The following is a 26,064-nucleotide window of genomic DNA, read 5'->3' as shown; positions in this document are numbered from 1 at the left end:
CACAAAAATAATCGTCATCTGCTTTGATGCGTTTCCTTTCTTTATCGCTGCAAGCCCGGAACTTTCCAGTGACGAACGGCACGCGCGTTATCAGAGGGGGCACTCGAAAGGGTGTAAACTGTTCTATGCTGATAACGCGCGTGCCGTTCGTTACTGGAAAGTTCCGGGCTCGCAGCGATAAAGAAAGGAAACGCATCAAGGCAGCTAGATGACGATTATTTTTGCGTGGCAGAAGGGGCAAGCCAAAGGGTGTAAACTGTTCTTAGAGTGTATATATATATAGGCGCAAGGCAGTCATCAAGGAAATCAATGATGCTGAAAAAACGATTTGGTGCACGACAGTGGCAAAAAAGCTAAGCCTGGCACTATATTACCAACACAAGCCGGAACCGTGCCCATCACCAGATTACCGAGGAGATAGAGGCAGCGCCCTGCTGTTTCAAGCCCGCACTAGCGCTATCTTCACAAACCAACGCCGCCACGAGCTATTCGGCGTGGATCCGACGTGCCGCGTGTGCGGTGCACCAGAGGAAACCCTTCTCCACGTGCTACAACAATGCCCGAGACTTCCCGCAGATCCCCGATCGTGCACCCTGGCTGAGAGCCAGACCAGCCAGGCGCTGACTAGTCTCACTGAGGAGGACCGAACTGCCGAAGATCCGGCTAGAACAGTGGGAACGACTGGGCAAGCGAGCCGAATAGGTGAACGAAACCCCAAGACAGACATGGCTGGCGGATTGGAGTGTCGGGGTGAAATCCGAGGCGACTGGAGCCAGAGAATACAAAATGTATAATACAACTATGGCCGTTTCTATGGCTTTAGCCACCACCATACAGTTGGTTCTGTATTCTATGATAATACAACAAACCGGACCGTTTACCGGACCAACCAGACGGACTCACAGACTGTGACTGTGACAAAACTGTGTTTTATGTTCTTTCTCTCCTTACTTTCACTTTCTTTCCTTTTTGTACTTTCAACATATCTCCTGCGGCGTTGACAAACGCCTGCCCTGAGTCAAAAGGGATCAGGACCACAATTACTTACTAGCAGCGTTTCAGGGAGGGCTGCCGCGTGTTTTCCCAAAGCCTGCCCGCGCAGAACACCTTGCCTGCTTCTGGAACAAACTAGAACAGGCAAGCAGGATGTGTCACGTTACGATATGACAGAGCCTCTGGCCGTACCACCATGGTACCACAGCGATCACAGTGCAAAGAGACATCTGTGAAAGTGCGAGTGCGTACGTGTAATCAACGGCTACATGTTCTAAAATGAAGGCTATGCAACTTAACGAAATGTATCTTCATTTAACTTCAACGATCAAAAAATACAATCCTAACAAGCAATCAAATCACGCCATTGGGTCGCTTAGTATTTCGTGTTTTCGTTGCGTGGTCCTTCGCTTAGGTCTTTGACTACGATTCAGTTTGCACTGCGGGAAGCTTCGCGTTCAGCCATGTTACTTTAAGAAGGGGCTTTGATTTTCTCCTTTGCTAGCTGTGTCCCCGCCTTGCACCATTAACAGTATATACACCCTCAAATGGCACACTAATGCGTTATTAACAGCATATGTAACAAATCAATTAAAAACGTTGCTTTCTACGTAGAAAGTTAAATAAAAGCTAGAGTATGCTAATAAGAAAATTGCTAAACTCGAGCGTATTCAGCGCATGGTTTATTGAATGAACTAGGCATATTGCTGTACACACTAGAATCAAAAGTGTTGCTTCTGAGAAACAGTGCCCGCTATCAGCGTCTCCCACTATGAAATCCTTTGGACAGATAAAAACGCGTATCGTCGCAACATTATTTGCCGTGCGTTCCTCAACTGTGGTTCTATTGAGACTCATAAAATAATTTTTCATAAATTGTCCGATTTTTTGGCACTCTTCTATAGTGTGTATATGAGCCACTGTCGAAGGTAAGCAAGGAAGCACGGACAGATTAGTCGAGAAAGAAGAAGACAGGTATCTCCGCGTGCTACCACAGAGAACGCGCCGCGTTCCTGCGTGGGCACGCTCAAATGTTCCATCGCTGAGGAACAGCGGTCGTGTCGCGCTGCCTGCATCCCAAGTTCGGGCAGGCGTCCGGCACTTCGCCTTGGGTACGTAGAGCCGTCACTGTCGCTCGTCACGGCTCTTTCGTGCTCTCCGCAGTTCCTCGACTCGCCGGTGGCGGTGCTTCGGAGCGCGCCTGCAACGCGTCGTGTGCTTGAAGAACAGTCTTTGGAGTTGGAGAACCGGTGCCTGCAAACTAGAAAACATGGTAACCCTGCTGACACCGTCATTCCAGTCATTCTGAGCGTTCAGGATTGAAGAATAGCACTACGATGTGCGAGCTAGCGTTCCATACTAGGGCTAATAAGTCGAGGTTTTAACAAAACTTTGGGCAACTGCTATTTGGACAGACGTCACCAGTTCTCACCGTCCAAGCGTAATAACGTAATTCATTTTACTTTCAGGTGTCTTTACTGCAGACCATCGACACCGCGCACGAGGACATGATTGTAAGGCCAGTTTCTCCTGTGATTTTGCGCCTCTTGTGTGGGTGTTTGGCTAGAGCGCGACTTTTGTGTTCAGCACGACGCCCAGATGGACTACTACGGCATCCGACTGGCGACCTGTTCGTCTGACCGCTCTGTCAAGGTCTTCGACATCCGCAACGGGACTCAGAAGCTGGTTGCTGACCTGAAGGGCCACGAGGGGCCCGTGTGGCAAATAGCCTGGGCGCACCCGATGTTCGGAACGGTGCTCGCTTCCTGCTCGTACGACCGGAAGGTGATCCTGTGGAAGGAGACGGACGGCGTCTGGTCCAAGTTGGAGGAGTTCAAGAACCACGACTCTTCGGGTAAGTCCGGCCCGTGCCCTGTTCACTCCGTCTGATGCTTTTTCACTCACTGCAGTGAACTCCATCTGCTGGGCTCCCCACGAGTTTGGCTTGATGCTAGCTTGTGGCAGCTCGGACGGTGCCGTATCCATCGTGAGCACGTCGGGAGACGGCTCCTGGGAAAGCCAAAAAATCAACAATGCTCACACGGTAAGTTGGTGAGGTTCCTTGTTACCTTCAAAGTTGGGTCAACGAAGTTGAGACGAACATGATGAGTTTTTCGTCGCAAACTCTATACGAGTGCTGTTGCCTTGCTGCAGTACATAAAAGGCTTGATGCTACTGTGTGGGGGGCAGTGGCGTAGCAACAGGGGGGGCCGGGGGGCCGTGGGCCCCGGGTGCACGGGGCCAGTAGGGGGAGGGGGGGTGTCATATACGTCTGAAGACACCCGAAAATTGTCGATATCCTCGCCTCCCTCGACTACACCCGGGGAGGGGGGGGGGGTGACAGAAGAGCTAAGGGCCCCGGGTGCCAGACGACCTAGCTACGCCACTGGTGGGGGGCATTACTTGCATTTTGCTCATTTATGCGACATAGGTGTCCGAGGTTAACAGGGCACGTCAGTGAATTAAAAGCAAAGTTGATTAGGTGAGCATTCTCTTGCATTAACACGGTAGCTACAGATTTGGAAACAATTTTGGTCTCTTGATATGCTCAGCTGTCACTAATGGTACATTCAACTCGTCGATTTCGTGCACTCGCGGCACATTCAGCTTTGGAACATATTGCCTGGTTCACTCAAACTGCCACACTTGAGCTCCGTGGAGCTCCTACCTTAAGCCTGGGAGTGTGACTGAGGTCCGACAGAAACTTGGTCGCACAAGGCTGTGGGGCAGCCTTTCTCTGGCTCCAATCTTGAGAGGGCCCCATATCGCTGCAAACCAAGTGAAGCGCGGTTGGAACCAGTTGAATGTACCATAAATTCTATTTTGCTTTTGCCTTTATTGAGTTCTCTTGTGGGCTTGTACTAGCATTATAAAATTCTAGCAAAAATGAACTTGCATACTATTTGCTTGTCATTTTTAATATTGACTTAGTTGAAATGTATGTTTATTAGGTACATATCAAATATGTGTGCTTCTGTACTGTCCATACTAGCACATCATACAGGATTACAGTAAAATATAGTGAGAAAGTAGATGACGGCACTTAAATGATAGTAACCATGTCTGCAGAACTCTGGTCGGCTTTATGCAGCTGTTAAAAGTGGGTTAACTGCACGCAGACGTTCCCAATGTGCGTAACTGGTTGTAGTGGCAGAAAATATCTTTCTCTGCTGCAACTGCATGCACAAAATTTACAAGTGCAAACTTCTAGGGTGTGGGGCATTGCCCGTGCCAAAGGCGGGTAACACGTCTGAAGGTCAGTGAGATTGAGTTCTGCATTGTCGGCACTTTTCGCAGTTTTTTACGGCAGTGTAGCACAATTTTAAAATTTGAATGGCTATCCTGGATTTGTGCTGTTTCTAGCAGCACAGCTCAATGAAAGCTTGAGAAATATGTATGAAAATAAAGTGCTGAAATTGCCCTCACTGATGACATATTGTAGCATCACACTGTCACATGATGCTGTAGAGTTCCACGATATGTTCTTATCAGTAAGTGGAACATTTTCATGTCTTTTCTGTTCTTGGTAAGTTCACTAGTTAGTTACAGTGTATATTCTTGATCAAATACATTAGCAATTTATTTGCTTACAGTAGATTCCCTATGAAGCTTTATATGAACTTGGTAAAGCCTTCTGGAGTTGGTATAAGTCGCTATGTAAGGCTTAGTATCATAGGTATGCTTTTACAAAAAAAAAAGCAGTAAGAATAAGTAAGGAGCTCACACAGCAGAGCAGGCTGATGTGCTTGTTGGCAATTATGCACAGTGCAGATGGGATGCATAGTAAGCTTAATTAGCAAAACATAAAGGGCCACTTATATATAAAGGGCCACATAAAGGGCCACTGATAGCCACTTGCCTATCAGCCGTGTCTGCTTATTCTGACCGCCAATAGATGACGCTACAAGCGGATGCGCTTCCCCATGCTGTTTGTTGCTGGCGCTCTAAGCAGCCTCCGCAGAGCACAGGCCACACGCTCGTGTGTTCCCTTTCATAAAGGATCACCCTGTACTCAGGCTCGCATATTTTTGTTGACAAGCACTTTACCCTTAATTGTTGGCAGTGTATTCGTTTTTGCTGACCTGTATACCATCCTTGTACCATAAGTGCCTTACAACAGCTACAGTTCCTCTGGTTGTTTCAGTTATGGTTTGCACTAATATGACCACTTTGAGAATTAATGCCCTCGTCGCTCCTCGTGTACATCAATGTTGCAGAGGTAAGCTATGTGTTGCTATGTCAGGCATTATGTGCACTTGACAGGCGTTTGATCAGCAAGCTTTTCTGCCCGTGCAACCACATGGTAGCTTTTTCAGTGTTTGCTCACTAACACGAAGAATGTCGCTACAACAATAAAGCCTATCGGCTATTTATGTAGTACCGCCGTCAGTGTCTGTCAAGCCTTCAGTCTGCATTTATGCAAGCTTAGATACATCATGCCTTCATGCTGAAGTAGATTAGCATTTCCTCGCTATGGGAACTTTTGTTGAGCTGGATGTGGTCAGCGCACTGCGGTGTTGTTCACTGTCGACCCTGCCAAATAGCACGTGGGGTCCCCTTCTGCAGATTGGTTGCAATGCCGTCAGCTGGGCCCCTGCCCAGGCCAAAGCGTCGGCTGAAATTTCCCTGGAGGACTCCAAGGCCCTGAAGCGGTTTGTCACTGGTGGCTGTGATAACCTGGTGAAAATTTGGAAGTTCTCGTAAGTGTTCACTTGAATCCCAGTTTTAGCAAAGCCTTATTTGCAGTCGGAAACTGACACTTGTGTCATAGTTGAAGTTGTGCTTGCAATGCTTTAGCAGTGCACATTTCTTTCAAGGGTATCGAGCCAGAACAGAACTGAATGCCAAAAAGACTGAAAAAGATTTTGTGCAAATTGGAACAGCCGGAACAGCCCGTCATCTAGGATAGCCAAGAGACATTATTGTGAAGAGTGCTCACTATGGTTGTGCTGAGAGCCATACTGCTAGGTTTACTTGGCCACAGTTGTATAAGTTGCCTTTTGGCTATTAGAAAGTCTTCATTGGAGATAATGAGTATGGGACCTTTAAATTTTTAAAATCGTTCAGTTCCTTGACTCTTTGCCAGAGCTTATTATCGCTCACCCGTGAGAGAAAATTGCTCCCATGGGCAAGTTACTGTGTATTCTTGTGGAAGGGCAGCACCTCTAAATTATAGTCAAAATATATATGAAAAATATTTGTGCATGGACCGCACCTTTTTTTTTCAAGCACACACCTCGCCAGCCATAGCTGCCAAGCCCTATCTCTATGTGGTACTGATGCGGCACACAGATGTTTTATCAGTCTCATGTTCAGTTGTGATCGCAGTTAAATCTTGTCGAGGTTCGCTTGTTGGCTTAATTGTTGGCGAAAACTGTTTCCCGGTGCACCATGGTTTTTCGGCCATGCTGTCCTTGTGTCATGCACCCATTGCACCCCGTACCCAGGGCTCCGCAGAGGACGATTGCAGCGATGCATTCGCGATGAAGCTAGGCTTCCGCGGCACTGGGGAGCCTCTTCGCAGATCTTATTTTGTTATAGCGCAAGCTTGACAAGGACAAAAGAAGGCACATCAGACACACACAAGCGCTGTGTGTGTCTGATGTGCCTTCTTTTGTCCTTGTCAAGCTTGCGCTATAACAAAATAAGATATGCCATACCAACAAGCCCCTATTGCTATCCTCATCTCTTCGCAGAGGTGCAGTGCACGCTACAAGCCCTGCAGCCACCGCGTTTTGTGGAAAGACTGCAGCAGGTGTGCCTGCAGAGGCGCATTACATTTCCTATTTCTTTTTTTATTTTAAGGCCCAATCCGGCATTGCCTGTTGATGTTCCGATTCAAATGGATGTGGCCATAAGCATCGTCATCATTATGCAGGAATTTCCATGCCTTGTACATATGTTCTCACTCCCGCACTGCCTGAGAAACACGTGGGTGTTCACTGCAACGTTGCATTCACGTTACAAACCTTGGGCGTTTTCCGTTATGCAACCTTATGTGCAGTGTGGCACACCGTCTGAGCCAGCACCCGAAGAAGTCCTCGCTTTTGAACAGCGCGATATTGACCTATGTCTCCTCGATAGCTTGTGCAGTCGGGGATTTAGCACCTGTGAAGTTTGTATCCTGGCACCCCCAGCTTGCCCTGTAGTGCTATGCATATATGTGTTTGTGCTATCGATGTATGCCACTAAGGGAATCGCTACACTTTGCACATTCAGTGGAACACCGTTATGTTCCTCGCAGTTGCGATTTCTCTGCTGCCAATTCATGTTTTTATGGTCCCAACCTGAAGCCCATTGACTTCTGTGTATTATCTTCCCATCAGATACGTTGTCATTCCGTAATGTTCCCACATCTTTGGTTTGAATGCGGTGGTGACATAAATTTAGTGGTGCAGAGACAGAGTTGGGTGAGTTGGTGGGGTTCCATCTTAACGAAAAAGTGTGCGAGAGACGTAGATGAGAAAGAGAAATGACAAACACGGGCGACAATCTACTCTCACATTGCTATGAAGATGATGTATTGGTTTCTTCCCTATGGCGCTGAAGAAAGCTAAATTTGTTCCATGTATTTTTATTTCCAAGTCTCATCAACATTTTGTATAATTTATTTTCTTGCGGTTCACCACAATGTTGTTCAACTATGCATGTTCTAACAGGAGGTCTCGCTCTGTCTTGTGACTTTGAGGCCTCCTTCTGCATTTATGTATTTTTATGCAATGTGTCACATGTATTTATTTGTTTCATACTGCAAATCATGTTACAGATCCAAGCAGATAAAATACAGAAATGGATAACATAGGTTCAACTGTAGCAAGTAAAAGCAACGAAAAAACACATGCAGCATCGCAGTGCGTTGTCAGTTATTCTGTCGACGAATTCCACTCTCTAATGGTACGTGGGAAAAAGGAAAATTTGAATGTGTCAGTGCCAGCAGAGTAAGGGGTTAGTGAACCGCGTTGGTGATGCGTGGAGCGTGTAATTAGAAACGATTCAAGCGCCAATTTGTTATTTATTAGCAAGGAAAGAAATATTTTTTCTTGTTGTTTCAAGGGGTTGGACACTGTTACTTTTCATTAGCTCAGATGGTGAATCGAACAATGAAAATTTTGAATAAGTAAACCTTACCGATTTACTTTGAATTCTTTTCAAGTTTTTTAATATTGGTTATGGTATATGGATCTCACACCACACATGCATACTCGAGCTTAGGCCTGATTAGTGAATTATAAGCGAGCAGTTTAGCCTGAGGAGGGGCTTTCGAATGTTTATTCTGTAAAAGACATGGTTTGCAAAAAGTGGATGAGCAGATATTTTCAACATGTGAATTCCAGGAGAGATTGTTAGTTATTGTTACACCTAGGTATTCAAAACTGGAGACTTCATCTAAGGGTGATGGTGCAAGGTGGTACTTGTGATCGAAAATAACTTTTGCGAAGGAAGTTTGTTTTGTCTTTGTTTAGAACCATACCCCTTTCTTGGCACCATGCATCATGAAACTGTGTGGCTGTAGGGGTGTATGGATTGGAATTTGAGAAGATGCTTCAAAAATGGGCATTTAAAGTGATGCGCAATGGCTCTCTCTGGTCAGTGATTGTGGAACCGTCGACTGATGTCCAATGGGCTTTTTTCCGCTTATGTGATCACAGAACTTTTCCAGAACATGTAATGTCATGATATGGCACACAATCATCCACAAACAAACGAATCTCTCTGCCAGGAACAACTGTCAGCAATGTCATTAATATAAGCAAGAAATAATAAAGGGCCTAGTACACTACCTTGAGGCACACCAGAAGGGACTGCAAGACCATCAGACCCGTTTCCATCAATGAAAACATACTGCTTACAGTTGGTTAAATAGTCTTAAATCCAAATAACTAATATCTCAGGAAGGCCAATAGTTTTCAGCTTTAAAATTAATTTATTATGAGGGACTTTATCAATATCGTTGCTAAAAATTAAGGATGTGAGATCAACTTGGCCATTACTGTCTCGGGCAAGAGTGAGCGAATGAACGATTGTTATTAATTGGGTTACTGTTTAATACCCTTTACGAAAACCATGCTGATATTTGGATAGAATAGAGCGCTGATTTAAGAATTCATTTATGCGATTAGCAATGACGTGCTCAATTTACAGCATGATGAAATTTGGAAAATTGGGCGATCGTTAACAGCAAATGATCACCTTTCTTGGGTACAGGAACAATTCTGGCAATCTTCAGCCACCTAGCAATTTCCTAGTTCGCAAAGATGCTTGAAACATATCACACACAAAAACTTTGCAACTGATTCAGCATAACGTCGTAGAAAAATGTTAAGAATGTTGTCTTTTTTAAAAAATTTCAGTAACATTGTAAATACCCCGACATAAGAAACAAAATTTACTTCTGCATCATGAAACTGTGCGACTGCAGGTGTGAAGGGATTGGAATTTGAGCAGAGGCTTTGAAAATGGGCATTTAAAGTGATGCGCAATAACTCTCTCTGGTCAGTGATTGTAGAACCATTTACTGATATTCGAGACACAATGGGCTTTTTCCCGGTTGTGTAATTCCAGAATTCTTCTGGTGCATTCTTTATAAAGTTTGGCAAAAAGGTGCTGAAATAGTGGTTTTTGGAATCACACACTGAATGTGCAAGAGTCTCCTGTAATAACTTGATTACTCCCGGTTGCACTCCATGCTTTTCTAATCGTATTATTTTATGCTTCTGATGTGTAATGTCATGTGTCATCCATGGTTTCTGTAACTGCAAACGTCTGTGTCATTGAATTCAGTCAGACAGCTTTCCATATTATTCTACTACGCAGGCATCATCGGAACATGAGTAATCTGTAACAGATTTTATCGAGGAATTGACATTTCATAAGCGATAAAAGGAGATAGGACACATCCACTAGTAAATCTGAAATTTGATAGATGTATACTTGCAGTTCAGCCTGTCAAGCCCTGTCCGGGCCCCTTAAAGTCAACTTCGCTGCAAAACAGCCAATCGTTAGTTCCAACAGACTCCTTCAACGCTTTTCTGGTCATGAAACTCCACCCGCAGTTTTATACAGGGATAGAAGCTGCTGCTGCTAGGGTCGCTGCTGTTAGCGTGAAGGGCATTCCGTTTCCGCGCGTACCGCACTCGGCTGAAACTTCTGTACCGGTTTGAAGCAATTGTTTATCTTTCATCAAACAGCTGACATTCTACTACCACTCATATTTCACCTTACATACAATGTGGTTATTGCATGTGTGCGTGAAAAAGTTACTTTTGCTTACCTTTGCAAGATAACAAGGCTATGATGGAGGCAGTCGTGCCGACGCAGCAATTTTGAATGTATGCGTTGTTGCAGCGCAGTTCCTTACCTCAGGTAAAGGAGCATGAGATTAATTAAGAATAGGTCGTTCGCTTGGGCTTGTGACACTGTGCAAGCCTAAGAAGCTCGCCAACTACTCGCAAATTTAAGCCTCTCAATGAGACTTGAAGCAGCTCAGATCGTGCTAGCTATTTGCAGTGAGGCCGTCTATGCCGCGGAAGTTTGCCGCTGCCGCATTACAAAACAGAAAAGCTACTAGATTTTCCGTGTTTACAGTTTATAAAAGCTAACTTCACTCTGCTGCAACCTATGGCAGATAGCATCGGCAACATTTCAAATCGGAAACGATGAAGCTTTCGCAAGGCAACGTTCGTGTGTTGCGTGAATACACGCTGATCTCTAACCTAGCATTAACTCCAAGTTAGCAACCACCGTCTGTTCATTTCCAACGTGTAACCTTGACATGTTCATGTTATGTAGTCATTCACGAGTGAAAGTGTCTCGCTTCACGTTGTGCAGCTACGCAAGACCACCCGTGCAGCTCTAGTTCTCGCATTGGTTGCGCTTTCACAAATGTCTCGCCTTCTGGGACGAGTCCCGCCATCACCTCCTCTCCAATCTGGCATGCTTCATTATGACAGCGTGTGTTGCTTGGACGGACTGCGCTTGCATGGCGTGAGATTGTGTAATGAAGACCGCAGTGGGGAGACTTGAATAAGTGAAACAAAGCCGTGCTTCACGTCACTAATCTAAACAAAAATAAGCACACATGTTCACGAGCATGACGCTGCTGCACTGCCGATTTATTCAGTATGTGAACCACATAACATGGGGCAAAATATCCCAGAACGAGTCAGGCTGAGGAGACACTAATGCCCATTGCGTCACAAGCTTCAGTATAATGGCACATTCCATTACATATGTTCGTGAACATGACACTGTTGTGCAAAAAAATTTGCAGTAAACAAGGCAGGAATGCGAAATACATAACATGATGGAAAGTATTCACTATGAGTCGGCCAATCACATTGCAATATGTACAGCACTAGAGCAAGAGTAATCTGTTGAGTAAGGCGAAATTTCTGCGAGGTGCTGGAGCTTTAATGCAAATCGAAGCTGCTGTAAGTTTACCAGAAAGAAAACCTTTCTGGCAGCTTTAGTGTGGCTTGCAATTCTGACATTGTAAAGCTTGCTTGGGAATTGTGCAAAGAAGCGTGCTAGAAGTTCCAGCCTTCTGGGGCAGTGTTTTGGGTCAGGCAAGAATGTCTTCATTCACCAGTGGAAATCAATAAATGCGTCACTGTAAGGTGCTGTCAGCATGATAGGTCAGCATGATAGGATGATCCTTTGTGCACTGTCTGGTGATTCCTCTGTAATTGTAAAGTAAATTAAGCCTTGTTTAGTATATTGTCAGTCATGTCCTGTTGAGTGTTAAACAGGGCGGTGCCTTCAGTGAAGTGCTGAACAAGCTAGTTGGTACTGATTCATTGTGTCGCCAAGTAGAACACAAGAGGATGTACAATCGTGTTTATAGCAACTATTCGGACAAAAACACAAATAAATAGTTGCGACAATTCCTCACCCAAGTCAGCACATGTGCCAGACAAAGAATGACTTAGACAGCAACACTATTCAGGTGTCATCTGAAGTGTACTTGGGCGGACAGTGCAGCTGAAGAATAGCTAATAAATGCTGTTTCAATAAGGTGTTAGAATGTCTGCAGAACAGGCGTTATCACTAAAGATGCTCCACATGATGATTTTTATGGTGCATAAATATTGGAAGAAAAAGTTTGCGCTTACTGCTTCATTGTTGGTTCCCAAGTCTTGCTCAGTCTTTTGGTTCATATTGCACTTGTAACACTTGGCATTTTTGTGTCCTTGGTTCATACAGAAAATATGAAAAACCATATGGGCATAAGTGTGCTGAACTGGGGTGGTTGGAGCATGTTTAAAAAGTGGGCTGAACAGCTCTAAAAGATGTGATGTGCTGTGTCCCTTTACTACATCCAGTCTTTCAGCACTGTTTGATTGTACTACAAACATGTGAGCATAAAGTAAGCCACTGCATGGACTAGTTTCATCCCATGCTATCAATGATTGGGAATAATAGATGCAGCATGGAGACATAGCATTCCCTTTGGTTAAAATCACAATGGTTTTTATTTGTTCGCACACAGTGCAATCCAGCTTGTGAAGTAGCAGCCGAGGCAAGGGTGCTGACCAAAACATGCCATCTTAGCAAAACTTGAGCGTCAACAAAGCACATTAGACGTGAATTTGTTTTCTTGCAGTTGTGAGAATGATTCGCTTTACTAGTGTGTGCCTGGAGGTGCACTAAAAGAAAATAATAAAAAAAATTGCCCCTTTGCAGGGAGGCCGAGTCCAAATGGGTGGAAGAGCACAAGCTGGAGGCTCACTCCGACTGGGTTCGCGACGTTGCTTGGGCCCCGTCACCTGGTCTTGAGTCCCAGAGCACAATTGCCTCCTGCTCCCAGGACCGACGCGTCATCCTCTGGACAAGCACTGACCTGGCCACGTGGAACTTCCAGGTGTGCCTCCTTGCACTTGTCACACCTTGCGTAGCCGCTGTAGCAGTTTAAGCAAGTGTGCCAACTAATAGTTTTCGATATGCAAGAAGGTCAGACAATAGCATTCTCCTAGGAAAGCAACTGATATAGCCCTCTGCTGCCTTTGCTAATCCCAAAAATGATTTTTTGTTAAATAATGTTTGCAGCCAATACACTTGAATGTCATAATGAAATAGTAAATATAACAAAGTAAATGTAGTGTTCCTTGAAATCCCCATAAAGACGAATGTATTTAGTACCTCGCTTTAACAAGGTAAAAGTGACCTGTCAATGGATATACAAAGCTAGAAGTGTCTCTGAAACCGATGCCTAACTATTTCCTGCACTGTATCACTTTCTGAAGAACTTCAGTTTGGCCTAGTTGGTATTTACTGCAAATCATATTGACCGCAAAAAAGACGGGGACATAGGAAGAAAACACATAAACAGCACAGGCGGTAACTTTCAACTGTTTTATTCATAGCAGCCAGTGGGCATATATAGGCAAAAGGAACATGCGCAGATCGCGGCAAACAAGAATGCACATCAGCTTAGCGTGGCAACCAATTATCAAAAAAATCTATTTCCGCTTGAAACAACCTAATGGAGGTATCGCTAACACAATCTTCGCCTTTCTTATTTATATGGTAAGCCTCCATCAGTTCACATGCAGTCTGGTCATGCAGTCTGGTCATGGTCGTGCAGTCTGGACGGTGCCTAAATGATCGAGCCAGGGAGCATGAGCAAAAGTTAAAGAAAGATGAGTTGGCGCACTTACCTGCGCACTGCAATGCCTGTCGCTGTGCACCTCTTTTTGAGGAGATAAAGATTCTGGGCAGAAGCCATGACCAGACTGCACGTGAACTGATGGAGGCTTACCATATAAATAAGAAAGGCGAAGATTGTGTTAGCGATACCTCCATTAGGTTGTTTCAAGCGGAAATAGATTTTTTTGATAATTGGTTGCCACGCTAAGCTGATGTGCATTCTTGTTTGCCGCGATCTGCGCATGTTCCTTTTGCCTATATATGCCCACTGGCTGCTATGAATAAAACAGTTGAAAGTTACCGCCTGTGCTGTTTATGTGTTTTCTTCCTATGTCCCCGTCTTTTTTGCGGTCAATATGATTTGCAGTATCACTTTCTGCGGCGTTTGGCACTTGTTCAATGCAACAGTTAAAAATTCCCAAAATATGTGAACGAGCAACGCTTCTTTCTCACCGCTGCACGTAGCCATCTGTGGCTCACCATTGCCTTCACACTTGTCTCTCACTGCAGTGTGCCACGCAAGCTGGCGCAGTGAGGGAAGTGTGATGGCCGTGGTTGTGCTGCTGCTTGTGTGCGACTGAATGCAACGCACCAGCGCATCCACTACTCTCTCTCTCTCCACTCTCACTGTGGCACGCTACATAAACTGGCACAGCTCGGCCTTGCCTCTGATCTTGCATCGGTCGACGGTGCAATCTTGGAGGTCACAAGGCCGGCTGAGCCAAGTTGGCATGGTGAGGTTCGCCGACTGTGTGCCCCTTGCTCGCACAGCTGCATAGTCGGCGTCCTGTTAGGTTGTGTGCCACATGCTGCACAACCTTTGTTCACATCACAGTGTGCTAGCAGTCTAATAACGTGGCAACTTCTTCTATTCGATTCTATGCCACTCTCATCATTCATAGTCACCCGATTCCATTCGTAATGCAAGCAGAGCACTGCTCTGACAAAGCGCAAAAAAAAGGCAATAGCATAGAATCGGTTACGTCATCCCAGCCCTGTTCTCTTTGACTGCGTCACTGTTTTCACAACATATGAATGGCTACTTGGAAAGTGGAACACTGCATTGAAACAGATTTTCGAATTATTTCACAATACTGCAAGCTTTAGTGGCCCAAGCAGCAATGGAACAGTTCATGCACAGTACCTATAATGCACACAACATGCACACATAAAAAAAAAAGAAAAAAAAGCGCAAAAGCATTCAATATAACTCGACAGTAACTTGTGCTGTAAAATGACATGCAGAAATGTTTAAAGATGCATGCAATTCAACAGCTTTATCAAAGTTAGCCACTTCAAATGCAGTAGAATCTCGATGATACAAATCTCTCGGGAGCAACACAAGAAACGCATATCACCGGAAAGCATAAAAAAAAGAGAGAGAGAAAGTTGGGAAAGGGAGTGTGGCAGTGAAATGGCCCACTTTCATTTACAACAACACATCCTGCAGTGCCGAAGCATTACAGCAGGAGAGTGATTACGAATAATTAAAAACCATACAAATAAGCACACACACTTGAAGAGATGATGACTATAAAAACGAGGCATTTGCAATTTCAGAATGTGCTATACGAGCCATAAGAACAGCACAGTGCAAGGATAACTCTATCAGTTAGAAATTATTGATCAGTTCAGCGAAGTGAATGCTGTCAGCTGTGACCACCTCCGCTCGTAAAGTGCTCCATTCAGATACTAATGCTTTTGCGAATAAAGAGACTTTCATGTAAATTGTACATTTAATTTCTCTAATTTTACAGCTGTGATCCCTCCTGTTTGAGAGGTACTGAGGAGGCTCGATGTATTTAAATTTGCCCGTGTGTGTTATTAGAAATTGCATGCATTATGGTGCAATTCCTGCAGCGCGAAGCACTGAAGTGCAGAAGAAAAGGTAAAAAGGATGAAGGAATAGCAAGAGAAGGACAAACACGAGCGCTCATCGCTATTCGCTCATCCCAGCTCGCGCACATCGGTGTTCTTATTCATTGCATGCATTAGTTTAAGCCGATTTCCTTCTGCCAAGAGGTTTTATTCCACTTCTTGCCTTCATTTGTGCGACATTAGCTCCCTGGAACTATTGTTTTAATATAAGCCTCACTGCACAGTTCTGTGTACCTTCAATTTTATCAATGAGGCATTTTTGATGGGGGTCCCACAAGCTGGACGCATATTCTAAGTGCGGTCTTATTAGTGATCAATGTGCCACCAATTTCATTATTTGAGCCACGCCACTAAGATTCCGAATTACGAGGCTAAGCATGCAGGCAGCTTTTTTCACGGTGTTATTAATATGCTGATTAAATGAAAGATCTTCCGAAAGAAGTGCACCTAGATATTTGATTTCGGGGACTTTTTGGAGTACTTCATTATCGACTATGTACTTTGTGTTCACTGTATGGTAAAGTAAATGTTTGTTACGTGGTAGCTTTTATCTGTGTTTAGTCCTAGTTCCCTTATCACAGCTCCCATTCATACTACAGGTTCAACAGCAGTTATTTTTATCATTGGTGACAAGAAACAAGACATTACTTGATTCTTTCAACCACTTTTTCACATGAGAAAAATATTGTAGTTGTTTGTGTCAACAGCAGTGACATGCTCGGGCAAGCTAAATGCTCTCCATCTGTGCACAAAGACATGGAGGAGCTTTAGGCTGGCTTGTGGAATCTTTAACAAGTCCATATATAAAGTAAAGGCATGCAAGTGTGCTTACTTGGGCTCATATTTATTGCACAAGTTGATGGCTTTTTTTTTCTTGCATTGATCAACAAGCCATAATAAGTTGCATCCACGTTATTTTTTTTTTTTTTTTAAGATTCTTGCGACCTTTGATGATGTCATCTGGCATGTGTCCTGGTCTGTGACGGGAAACATCCTGGCCGTCTCTGGAGGGGACAACAAGGTTAGTCCTGCGCATAATTTGCGTGGGTTTTGTCACCGGCATGATGTTCTCCACGAGCTATGTTGGCAAACTGTTTTGTTGTCCAAGCTGGCTGGTTTGTTGATCGAGAAGGTAACCACTGCACCACAGTAATCTTTTTCATGAGCGTCTGTGTAGTACCATATTTACTCGCATAATGAACGCACCCCCCACTTATATAATCAGAAAGTGTTTTTCTTTTCCTTGCATAATGAGTGCACCCCAAACTTGCGGCCGTAAAGTAGGAGGCACATGGTACCATTTGGTGTCTTGATACAGCATCCGACACGCCAGAACGGCAGCCGGATCTGAGGAGTGTGCTATAACGCCGCATCCAACCCCCAGCATGCGACAAAAGTAGGTGACACGTAGTACGATTTGGCGTCTGACACGGCGGCGTTTTGCCGTGCCTGTACGCACCAGGCTGTCCGATCTGGCGTTTGTGCAGCACGGCAAAACACCTGGGATCCGGCTGACGTTCCAGCGTGTTGGACGCCTTATTGGACATGCTATCTTACTGCGGGCCACCTACTTTTGTCACACTTTGGTCACCCGATCCGGCACTATGGCGCAACGAAACTCCTCAGATGTGGCAGCAAACATGGGCAAGGCGCAAGATGGAAATCCAAGACGATGAGCAAAAAAGACAAGTTCATTCGTCGAAACGTTGGCTCCTGCTTTTACCTTATTCTTGTTTTGCTCATCAGATCTGGCTGACATTCCAGCGCATTGGATGCTGTATCGTACTGTGTCTCCTACTTTTAGAAGTGGCCATTGAAAAATTCTCTTTCAAAATTTTGCTCCGCATTAGGAACAGACCTCCGATATTCTGAACATTTTTCTGGAAAAGTGCGACCATTATTAGAAATCTGCTCATAAATTTGTTGTTGTTGCATTATCCTGGTTTTTAAGGGGAAAGTATATTAGCTTGGGAGCTTCGATTGAAATACATGGGAATGGAGAAATTGTTTTCTTGGTAACCACTGCACTAAATTTGATGATGTTTGCTGCAGTTAAAAGAAAAATTTAAGATGTATTTACTCTTGGAAGTGAAATTTCGATTTAGGATGGCACTGTTTTAGTTGTGCAAATTGCAAAATTTCAAAAAACGAAACTATGAAGTTTGCAACTCTGTGACTCTGCAGTGAAAGAAACAATATTACAGTTCTGTAAACTGCATCTAATAGTACATCTAAATAGGGCAAAATTATACATTGCCTTTATTATACATGGCTCTCAAATATACCACTAAGTTGCGAGTAGAACTTTTGCAGAACCATTGTAACCATTGTTACAAATTCACTTAAGATATAAATTGGTATACAGTCGAAACTGCAATAACGAACTCCTGTGACTACGAAATTCTTGCGACAAGGAAATATTTTTGTATCCCCGGCGAACGCCCATAGGATTCAATGCATTTCGTACCTCTCGACAACGAAATGTCGCTGTACTACAATCCCGCACCAACCAAATTTGCCGGAACATAACCTTGCATATTGCCTACTCGCGCAAGGCTAGCAGGCTTCAAAATGTGCTCAAATGTGATTGCTTTGCACTAAAATTTCGTAAAATACCACCAAATTACACTTGCGTGGGTGCCGCCATTTTTGTTTACAAAAAAGTCGCAGTTTCGCCCGCAAGGTGAAGCATCAATTGCTATAACTAACTAGTGCGCAGCTATATGACGTAAGGATAGTAGCTTTATCGACCGTATAAACTTGGAAACATGCACTTACTAGCTGAATCATGGTGCCAGTGCGCACGGGCAAGCATGAACACATCACACTTGAGTGCAGACACTCGCTGTCAAAAGGCTGGTGTCAGCAAGCACAGCAGCAGCAGCAGCAGCGGGGGAAGTGACCTTCGTGTGGTCTATCGCTTCAACCCAAGAGCAGCGAGAACACAGCGTGCGCACAAAGGTATGAGCCGTCTGTAGATGGCTTTCGAGACATGGCATGCGCGACCGTACAAAGTAGACACTTGTTGGCGGACTCAAAGCACCCCCTCTTTCCCGTGGTGCCTCCCCACTAGCTTCCACCATTAATTCCATATATGGTGCACGAGATTGAGCCACGATCGTCAGTTCCCCTTGCGCCTGGTCGCGAAACGCGCAGTTGATGCCGCCGCCCCCTATCTGCCTCTCTCCCATCCCCCCTTGGCCTTTCGTGCGACGGAAAACGGCGCGTTTGCTCTCCACTTTCCTCCTTTGCGTGTGACAGATTGAGCAGCAATTGTCAGCTTTCCTCGCGTGCTTTCACTCTCACATGCAGCGTGCTACGTGCTGCGACGATGTTATCACCCTTGGACTTTATACGGAACATCATGGCGATGGCAAAAATGCACTTGGAGTGTTCATATAACTGAACAAAACAACCAAGTGCCGGAAAAGATCGCACCGGAAACACGTCTTGGCCGTGATCTTGTTTGTTGATCGTCCGTTTGAAGTGGCAGCATGTTGCTACCGGCATGTGATGGCGAATATTGCATATCTAGTCCAGTGTGTAGTGTGCGCTTTAGAAAAAAAAAATGCAGCAAAATCAAGGAAATTCACGTCTCACCGACGTGGAATTGTTCGTGGCACTTGAGATGGCAGTCGCAGCATGGAGTGCTACGCATTGGGCAGTGATAGAGCAATCGTTTGGAAGTATGCATTCCTTGTTTCAAGAATGCTGGTTTTATGGTGCCACCCAATGGGCATCACATGCGGTTTCGGCGTCGGACGTAGATTTGCACGAAGAGGCCATAATCTCTGTCAACAGCCTTCGGGTATACAAGCTATAGACTACACCAGGAAATAATTATCTCGGAAGTCTGTCCTTACCGCCCAAGAGTGCTTGCCTCAGCTTACACACAGACACATGTGCCACCTCAGCGTCATAACTACGCAGAACGAGAGACAATGTGTCGCTTATACCAGGAACGTAGGGTACGGCAGCGCGCTTTCTTGGTCGTGTATTAGCCGGTCAGACTGAATTGGACAGGCGGCGTTCCACAGAACTAAATAAGGACGTGGAATAACTGCTTGCCGACAGATTGCCTCGCACGTGGTCCAAGTCGGAGGAACGACTTTCTGCTGGGGTGCAAATGCTGTTCGCATGGTTAAACAGGGAGGCAGGATGAACGGATTGAAAGTTCAGGCAGCGGCCAGTGTGAGTGTCCTTACGGTATGCACTAAACGAGAGCGATCCATCGCGTCTGGTGACAAGCATGTCCAAAAATGGGTCTTCTGTCGACCTCCGTCTCAACTGTACATTGGATGGTCTTTTCCTGACTGTCCAGGTGTGAACGAAGGCAAAGCGCTGTGCCGGATCACACAAACAGGCGTTCACATAGCGCAGACAAACTTGGCCTAGGACTGAAGGACGTGAGAGCATGACTTTCCAACCACTCCATTGTAAGATTGGCAGCAGTAACAGAGACGAGGGCACCCATTGCTGTACCGTGGGCTTGCCTGTAGAAGACCTTGTCGAAGGAGAAGTATGTGTTTCCAAGGTCGGGAATATCGATGGGTGACCTGTCTGGCAAAGTCCTGTCGAATTCCAGAGCAGAAGTGCACGCTTCCACAGCCATGTCACTCGGAATTGAGGTAAACAGTGACACCATGTCGAAAGAAATCTCGTCGTCATCTAAACACACGTCACAAACTTTTTCAATAAAGTCGCAGGAGTTGCTCACATGCGTGGAGCTCTTTCCGATGAGTGGAGACAGGAGCTGGTGCAGGTATTTGGACAATTTGTAGAGAGGGGAGCGGGTGTAAGCGATGTGATTGAACAATGTCGCATTTGGTAGGCCTCGTATGTAGACGTGGTCGATGACACTGCCTCCTCTCGCGTCAAAGCATTATCAACTGTCATCAGCCCTGCAGGCCCGATCTGGAAAGCGATGTGCGATGGGGACAGTGTGTGCTGCCGAGTGCTGATAGCTGTGTGTGTGCTGTGGTCTTGCCGCTTAGTTCACGTTGAAGCAACAGGCAGCATGAAGGTACATTCGCTGGTGGATGCGGGCCCTATCTTGAAAGCGATCGTCTTAGGTGATGGACGAACGGGTTTCCTAGTTGGCTAGGAATAGAAACCTTGTGCATTTAAGAAATTAATGACCTAAGCAAAATTCTCCTTGCCACAAGCACTAGAATTTTACTTTCTCTTAAATGCAACAAATGTCATTCAATTCGGTCCAGAGGTTGTTTCGTAAAAGCATTTCTGAGCTTTACACAAATTTCAATAGGCGGCATTGGATCGGTCTGATCTAAAGCTTCCTCTTAATGGGAGGAGGATCAAGGGAAGATGAAGGGATCAACAGTTAAAGTGCATGGCAGGAACTTGCACATTCGTAAACTTCAAATTTTTTTAAGCTTAAAAAGTTCTTGGCAATCATTGTAAAAATTGAATACCTTAAACAAATGTTGTGCTTCTTACAGTCACTAGAAGTTCTTCGGAGTGCAACAAATTTCGTTCTCCTAAAACCGTTTCTGCATTTTACGTAGATTTGAATAGGGAAAGTGGAGTTGGACCTGAGCTAGAGCTTTCTCTTTTGCCTGTGTTCTGATCCACAGCAGGCACTGTCATCGTTGTCATAATTACCGTATTTATTCGAATACTATAGGTAGACCCCCCCCCCCCTTTTTTTCCGGAAATGTTACCCAAAACGAGCTGTCGACCTATATATGTAAACAAAGCTAGCAATGCAGTAGACTTCGGTTAATTCAACTCCAGTTAATTCATCTTTAATTCGACCCAACCGAGGGTACCAGCCAGGGCCCTTGAATTTCTATGGGCCCAAAGCTTCGTTATTTCAGTCCTATTCGCCGGATAATTTGAACTTACCCTGTCCGTACGTACATGCCTTATGGTGAGCCCAATAGTGACTCCTTTGTGGCAGCGTCTGTCTCGGCGGAGCTTAGGGGACAGTGAACACATTGAACACAATTTCTCGTCGAAAACGCCTATTTTTGGCCTCCCCTAAAATGCTTTTTTTAAGCAATAATCATAGCTCACAATGTCTGATTATGGTATTTACCCAATTCTAATGCACCTTTTTTTTTCATGAAAAAAAATTGGGCCATAAATTGCCTGCATGATGCAGTCAGACACGAAATCAACTGCCTATGCAGCTTGTGTATGCTTTGCCGCATGACACAGATCTATTAAGTTGGAGCTGACTTTAGAAGGATATGCAATTGTTGGGCTAGTTGGTCTTGCATTGCTGCTGAGGAAAATTGGCACCAACAAAAAGACAACTTTAGAAAACCAGCTGCCAATGTGCAACACATTGGCAGCTGGTTCTAAAAGTCCTATGGAAAAGCTAAAGCTAGCTGAGTGGAAACTTGTGAAAGTTTGCTATGCCTGTATTTTAGTTAGTAATACTTTTTCTATAATACCACAGGCACATTTATTATGTTGCGGAGCATTGCGTAAACTTGATTGGTAGTCTTCTCATGCTTTTCCAGTTTCTTTCAGTTCCTGTTTCTGCAAATAAGACTTAATGTGGAGTGTTGTAATCTTGTCCAGGTGACGCTGTGGAAGGAGACAGTGGACAGCAAATGGGTCTGCATCAGTGATGATGCCAAGAGTCAAAATGCCCCTGCAGCTGCTGTGGGAAGTGCTGAGAGGAACCTCTAAGCTTGGAAAACATTGGATTGTACAGGCATCGTTGTTTGAGAAAAATTTTCTTGTTCATAATAATAAATTTCTGGACTTGAGGTTACCTGTGGCCTCAAATGTTATTCTCTAGTGTGCCTTCAGTCTGATGCTGCCCTCAAATGACATGGCTGTATTAAGCATGAAACACTGGTACGCGATTTGCAACCTTGGAATCTATTCAGAATTGTGCTGCTCACTTTTTATTGTAATGGCAGTGTTGCCTCCACACTTGCCTTGCATACATGTCTTGCAATTTTTACCCTGGGCAGTGCCCATTTTCTTGTCAGCAATCTAGCTACGTTTGGTTGTCGCCAGTCTCGTGAAGTTTGATGGGCGATTTCTGAAGCTGTATTACGTGAGCGCTCTTTTTGCAATCCATTCTTTAGCTCTGGTGCTGTGTGGGCGTCATGTGGCCCATCTCGGCAATGACACTATCTGTGCCAGTGAGTTCCTGAAGAGCACTGGAGCAACAAAAGGGCATTCTTGGTTTTTTTTTTTTATGCAACGCCCGGTGAAGGTACTCGAGTGAGCCCTAAGTGTAGAGTCTTAATGTGTCGGAGGATCGTGGGAAGATGAAGGGGTCAACAGTTGGAGTGCATAGCAGAAACAGTTGCAAACAAAGGAAGAGGATAGTGCCCGTGTCTGTGTGATCGTTTCTGGTTTGAAAGCTAGCATAGTGCTCTCGTTCTAACAAGGCAGACATCGGTCGAGAAGCGTCTCGGACCACGAGCTGCCTTCCCTGGTTCGGGTTGCAACAGCGAGCTGTCGGGGTTCGGGCTAAGTGTCGGGCAGACTTAATCTAGTTTTGTAGGTGCCAAGCAGTGTTTATATTGTCTGATACGGAGACAGTGGTACAAATGTTGAAAAATTCTCCAGGGGACGGCCCAGGGCGATGTCTGCCTTGGTCAGCCTCCCTACCTCAAATGCCTCTTGAAGTTTTCTTCCATAGCGGGGTATGCAGCTTTCCTGTGGCGCTGTTGCATGGAGGAGCCATTCGGCTCAACAACCCGAAGGCAGTGCAGGCGGAACTTCAAATGGCCACCAATCACTAATTGCACATCACTGGTGTACAACAGTTTGGCAGAGGTGGGATTGTTTGCTGTTCGCCAGACCAGGCGTTTGTGTATGACCTACTTAAGAGCTCATCATTAGGATCGGTGCAAGTGAGTGCCTTCATCTCCCGCATCTTGCCTGCACTAAAGGAATAGTTCGTGGTGTGGACTCCAATTTAAGTCTGGCAGAGACTCTAGAAAAGCTCTTCGCGGCTGGGGTAATTGCTGTTTATTGAAGCAACAAAATGGTGTACAATACAGGTGTCCCTACTGAGTCGGTAATTGCCACGTTCGCAGATAGGTCTTGCCCTACTAAGATAAAAGTCTGGCCTTTAATCTTCAGTGTGGACCCGTTTGTCTTGCGACACTACAATGTCACAATTGTTGGTGCTATGGTCATAGCATGGGTGGTTGTAAATCCAGCCTTTGTTGCTGTGCCTGCGGCGGGAGCCATTCCGCTAGTGACTGCTTGGCTTAATTGGACTTGTGCTGCCTCTGCGGTGGAGCCCACAAGGCTGATTGCTCAAACTGCCCTGCTAGAACTCAAGTAAGTCCAAATATTGGAAGTTATGGACAAAAGGCGTTGCTCATGCCGAGAGGCCATTGCGGCGGTAAAGGGAAGAGCCCATGGTTATGCGAGTGTGACAGCACGACACCAGGCCATCATTGATGGAAGCCTGTCAGAGGTAATCGCACAACCTATTGAAAAGCCTATGGCTAAAATTGTGGCGCGCATTGTAGAAAGCGTCACGGAATGCTTTAATGGACGGGTATCTTTACAGTTTGCACAATCATTATCGACTGCTACTGCTCAGCCAATAGACTCTAACATGAATGCTTGTTGACCCCACTCTGAGCAAGATGGGGAAATTGCATCCACAACCCACATAAAGCAAGTCAAGCCTGTTCCAGGTTCCTCAAGCAAGGTCACTACTAGCCCAGGCAACTCTGATTACCAGGATGCAATGGAATGAGCCACATTTAAGAAATATGCGACTGTACTCACTTGATCCCACACTAAGCCTTCGAGCACCATCACAGCTTCGCCGTAGAGACCCCACGCTTTTATATCGACTTTGGTTGGGCATTGCCTTTACCAAAGCCTATGCATTCCGCATAGGGATGACCAACACCCCAACCTGTGACCACTGCGGCCGTGAAGAATCAATTAGCCATATTTTGTGTGCCTGTTCGCAGTACAGTCCACAGAGGGCATGCTTTCGCCACGAACTTGACCAACTGGATGACCAACAGCTATCCGAAAGAAGAATTCTACAGCATCGAAAGGACCTACTGTCACAGAAGAAGGGCGTGCAAGCGCTATTAGCGGCGAGAATTAGGAGTGGCGTCCTCTCACGAGTGACGTCACGGCCAGGACGCCGCTTGCTCCGGCTCGCTCGGCTGCCGCGCGCGCTCGTTCCCTTCGTGTATGCTTGGGGTGTGGGTGGCTCGAACCGTACGTATTGAAGAATACGTCGGCTTCTTTCAGCTGCCATACCTTAACCACCGTTTCTTCTTCAAAAGCGTGTGAGTCGAGAAACTTTGCGGCTTGGATATCACAAGCTAAGTAGCGTTAAAGGGGTCTACTAGGTTTTGCAATGCATATATGCGCCGCGTCTATCGGTAAATTTTGACTAAAAAAAGAATATCTGCAAATTCAACGCGTGAAGTTGTGTATGATGCTTCGCTAAACACTTAACATTCCTTTAGTATTTAGCTATGAGAGGCATTGCATTTTACGTGGAAGAAAAATGTGGTAATTGGCGTCAACATGTTATCTGATGTTAGAAAGACACTGCCCAGCAAAGCTGTCATCATGATTCCTATTACTCTGGTGTATTGTTCCATTCAAATATGGCCATTCATTAATGCGTAAAAAAATAGGCGCGCATTTCTTATGAAAAAGTTTGCTGCTACTTTCATCCCCCTCTTAAACAGGCCTCCAAAAAACGAATTGCGCATGGCTGCTAACACGACGGCGCATCATGTAGAGTATTTACATAGTTAATTCACAAACACCATAGTAGCAATCACCTGAGAGAAAAGTTTCGTTGTTAAGATCGAGAGCCACTCAATTGAAAGTGATGAAATGTTTCATAGTGGCCCTCAGTAGCCTTTATCGACAATATGGCACACCCCTGATCACGTAACGGTAGTAATCGACTGTCCGTATGGCGAGGCACGCTATGTTCGCGAAACCCATCAGTTCACTACAACTTCGTATTAAAACCATAAAGCATTTTTTTTACAGCGCCAACTGGAATTGCTAAAGTATTCTCGAGCTACTACACCGCAGCTTAGATTGCCTACAAAAGCAAAATTCAAGCACCTGCTGTCTCACCATGTCTCGATCCAGCGTTATTTAATTATACAAATGGATAACTATTCGCTTCGTCGGCACATAAAAGAGAAGCTTGCAGGCTAAATTAAGTTTGCTCCAATCCAATTGCTAACATTCATAAAGAAAGCACCACAAGCCTTGCATATACTTTCACTTGATTTTTGACCCTCCACCGGGGGAATTTCGATATCTTAAATATGTCCCATACTACTAGTCATTGATGCTTCGACTTCTTTCTGGCTGCAGCTATGCGGTCCAGCAGGCATACTTCACTAAAAAAATTGGGCCGAGCAGCCTGTGTCAGTTCGCCAAACAGATTCGTCATGTATATTCCTCAAGCAACAAGCACCAGTAAATTTCTCAAGTGAGTTTGATTTGATTTGATTTATTAATTTCCATTTACACACACACATGTACAGAGGAGTGGTAAATGGAGGTGGATGAGGGAAAAAAGCCGCACAGACGCGGCTTGAG

General features: G+C 45.1%; 1 protein-coding gene across 2 annotated transcripts; it reads left to right on the top strand.

The window, feature by feature from the left end:
- Positions 1-1,952: 1,952 nt before the first annotated feature.
- On the top strand, positions 1,953-22,280 carry Sec13 (secretory 13). 2 transcript variants are annotated; one of them, XM_065455187.1, is made up of 9 exons: positions 1,953-2,105; positions 2,158-2,266; positions 2,463-2,507; positions 2,581-2,848; positions 2,904-3,037; positions 5,560-5,693; positions 12,676-12,853; positions 16,451-16,537; positions 22,066-22,280. In XM_065455187.1, the coding sequence occupies exons 2-9, from the start codon at positions 2,264-2,266 to the stop codon at positions 22,174-22,176; spliced, it is 960 nt and encodes a 319-aa protein (XP_065311259.1). In that variant the 5' UTR covers positions 1,953-2,105; positions 2,158-2,263; the 3' UTR covers positions 22,177-22,280. The 2 variants fall into 2 exon arrangements, with proteins under 2 accessions (XP_065311259.1, XP_065311260.1); XM_065455188.2 differs by lacking the exon at positions 2,158-2,266 and having other exon boundaries at positions 1,999-2,105.
- Positions 22,281-26,064: the final 3,784 nt, after the last annotated feature.

Source organism: Dermacentor albipictus, chromosome 1, assembly GCF_038994185.2.
Source record: "Dermacentor albipictus isolate Rhodes 1998 colony chromosome 1, USDA_Dalb.pri_finalv2, whole genome shotgun sequence".
Classification (NCBI taxonomy): domain Eukaryota; kingdom Metazoa; phylum Arthropoda; class Arachnida; order Ixodida; family Ixodidae; genus Dermacentor; species Dermacentor albipictus.
Note: the sequence above shows the minus strand (reverse complement) of the source record. Positions and strands in the feature narration are given on the sequence as shown.

Coding starts and splice junctions, on each gene's coding strand:
- Sec13 (XM_065455187.1), top strand. Junction 2,849..2,903: donor CAAGAACCACGACTCTTCGG/GTAAGTCCGGCC, acceptor CACTCACTGCAG/TGAACTCCATCTGCTGGGCT. Junction 12,854..16,450: donor TGGCCACGTGGAACTTCCAG/GTGTGCCTCCTT, acceptor TTTTTTTTTAAG/ATTCTTGCGACCTTTGATGA.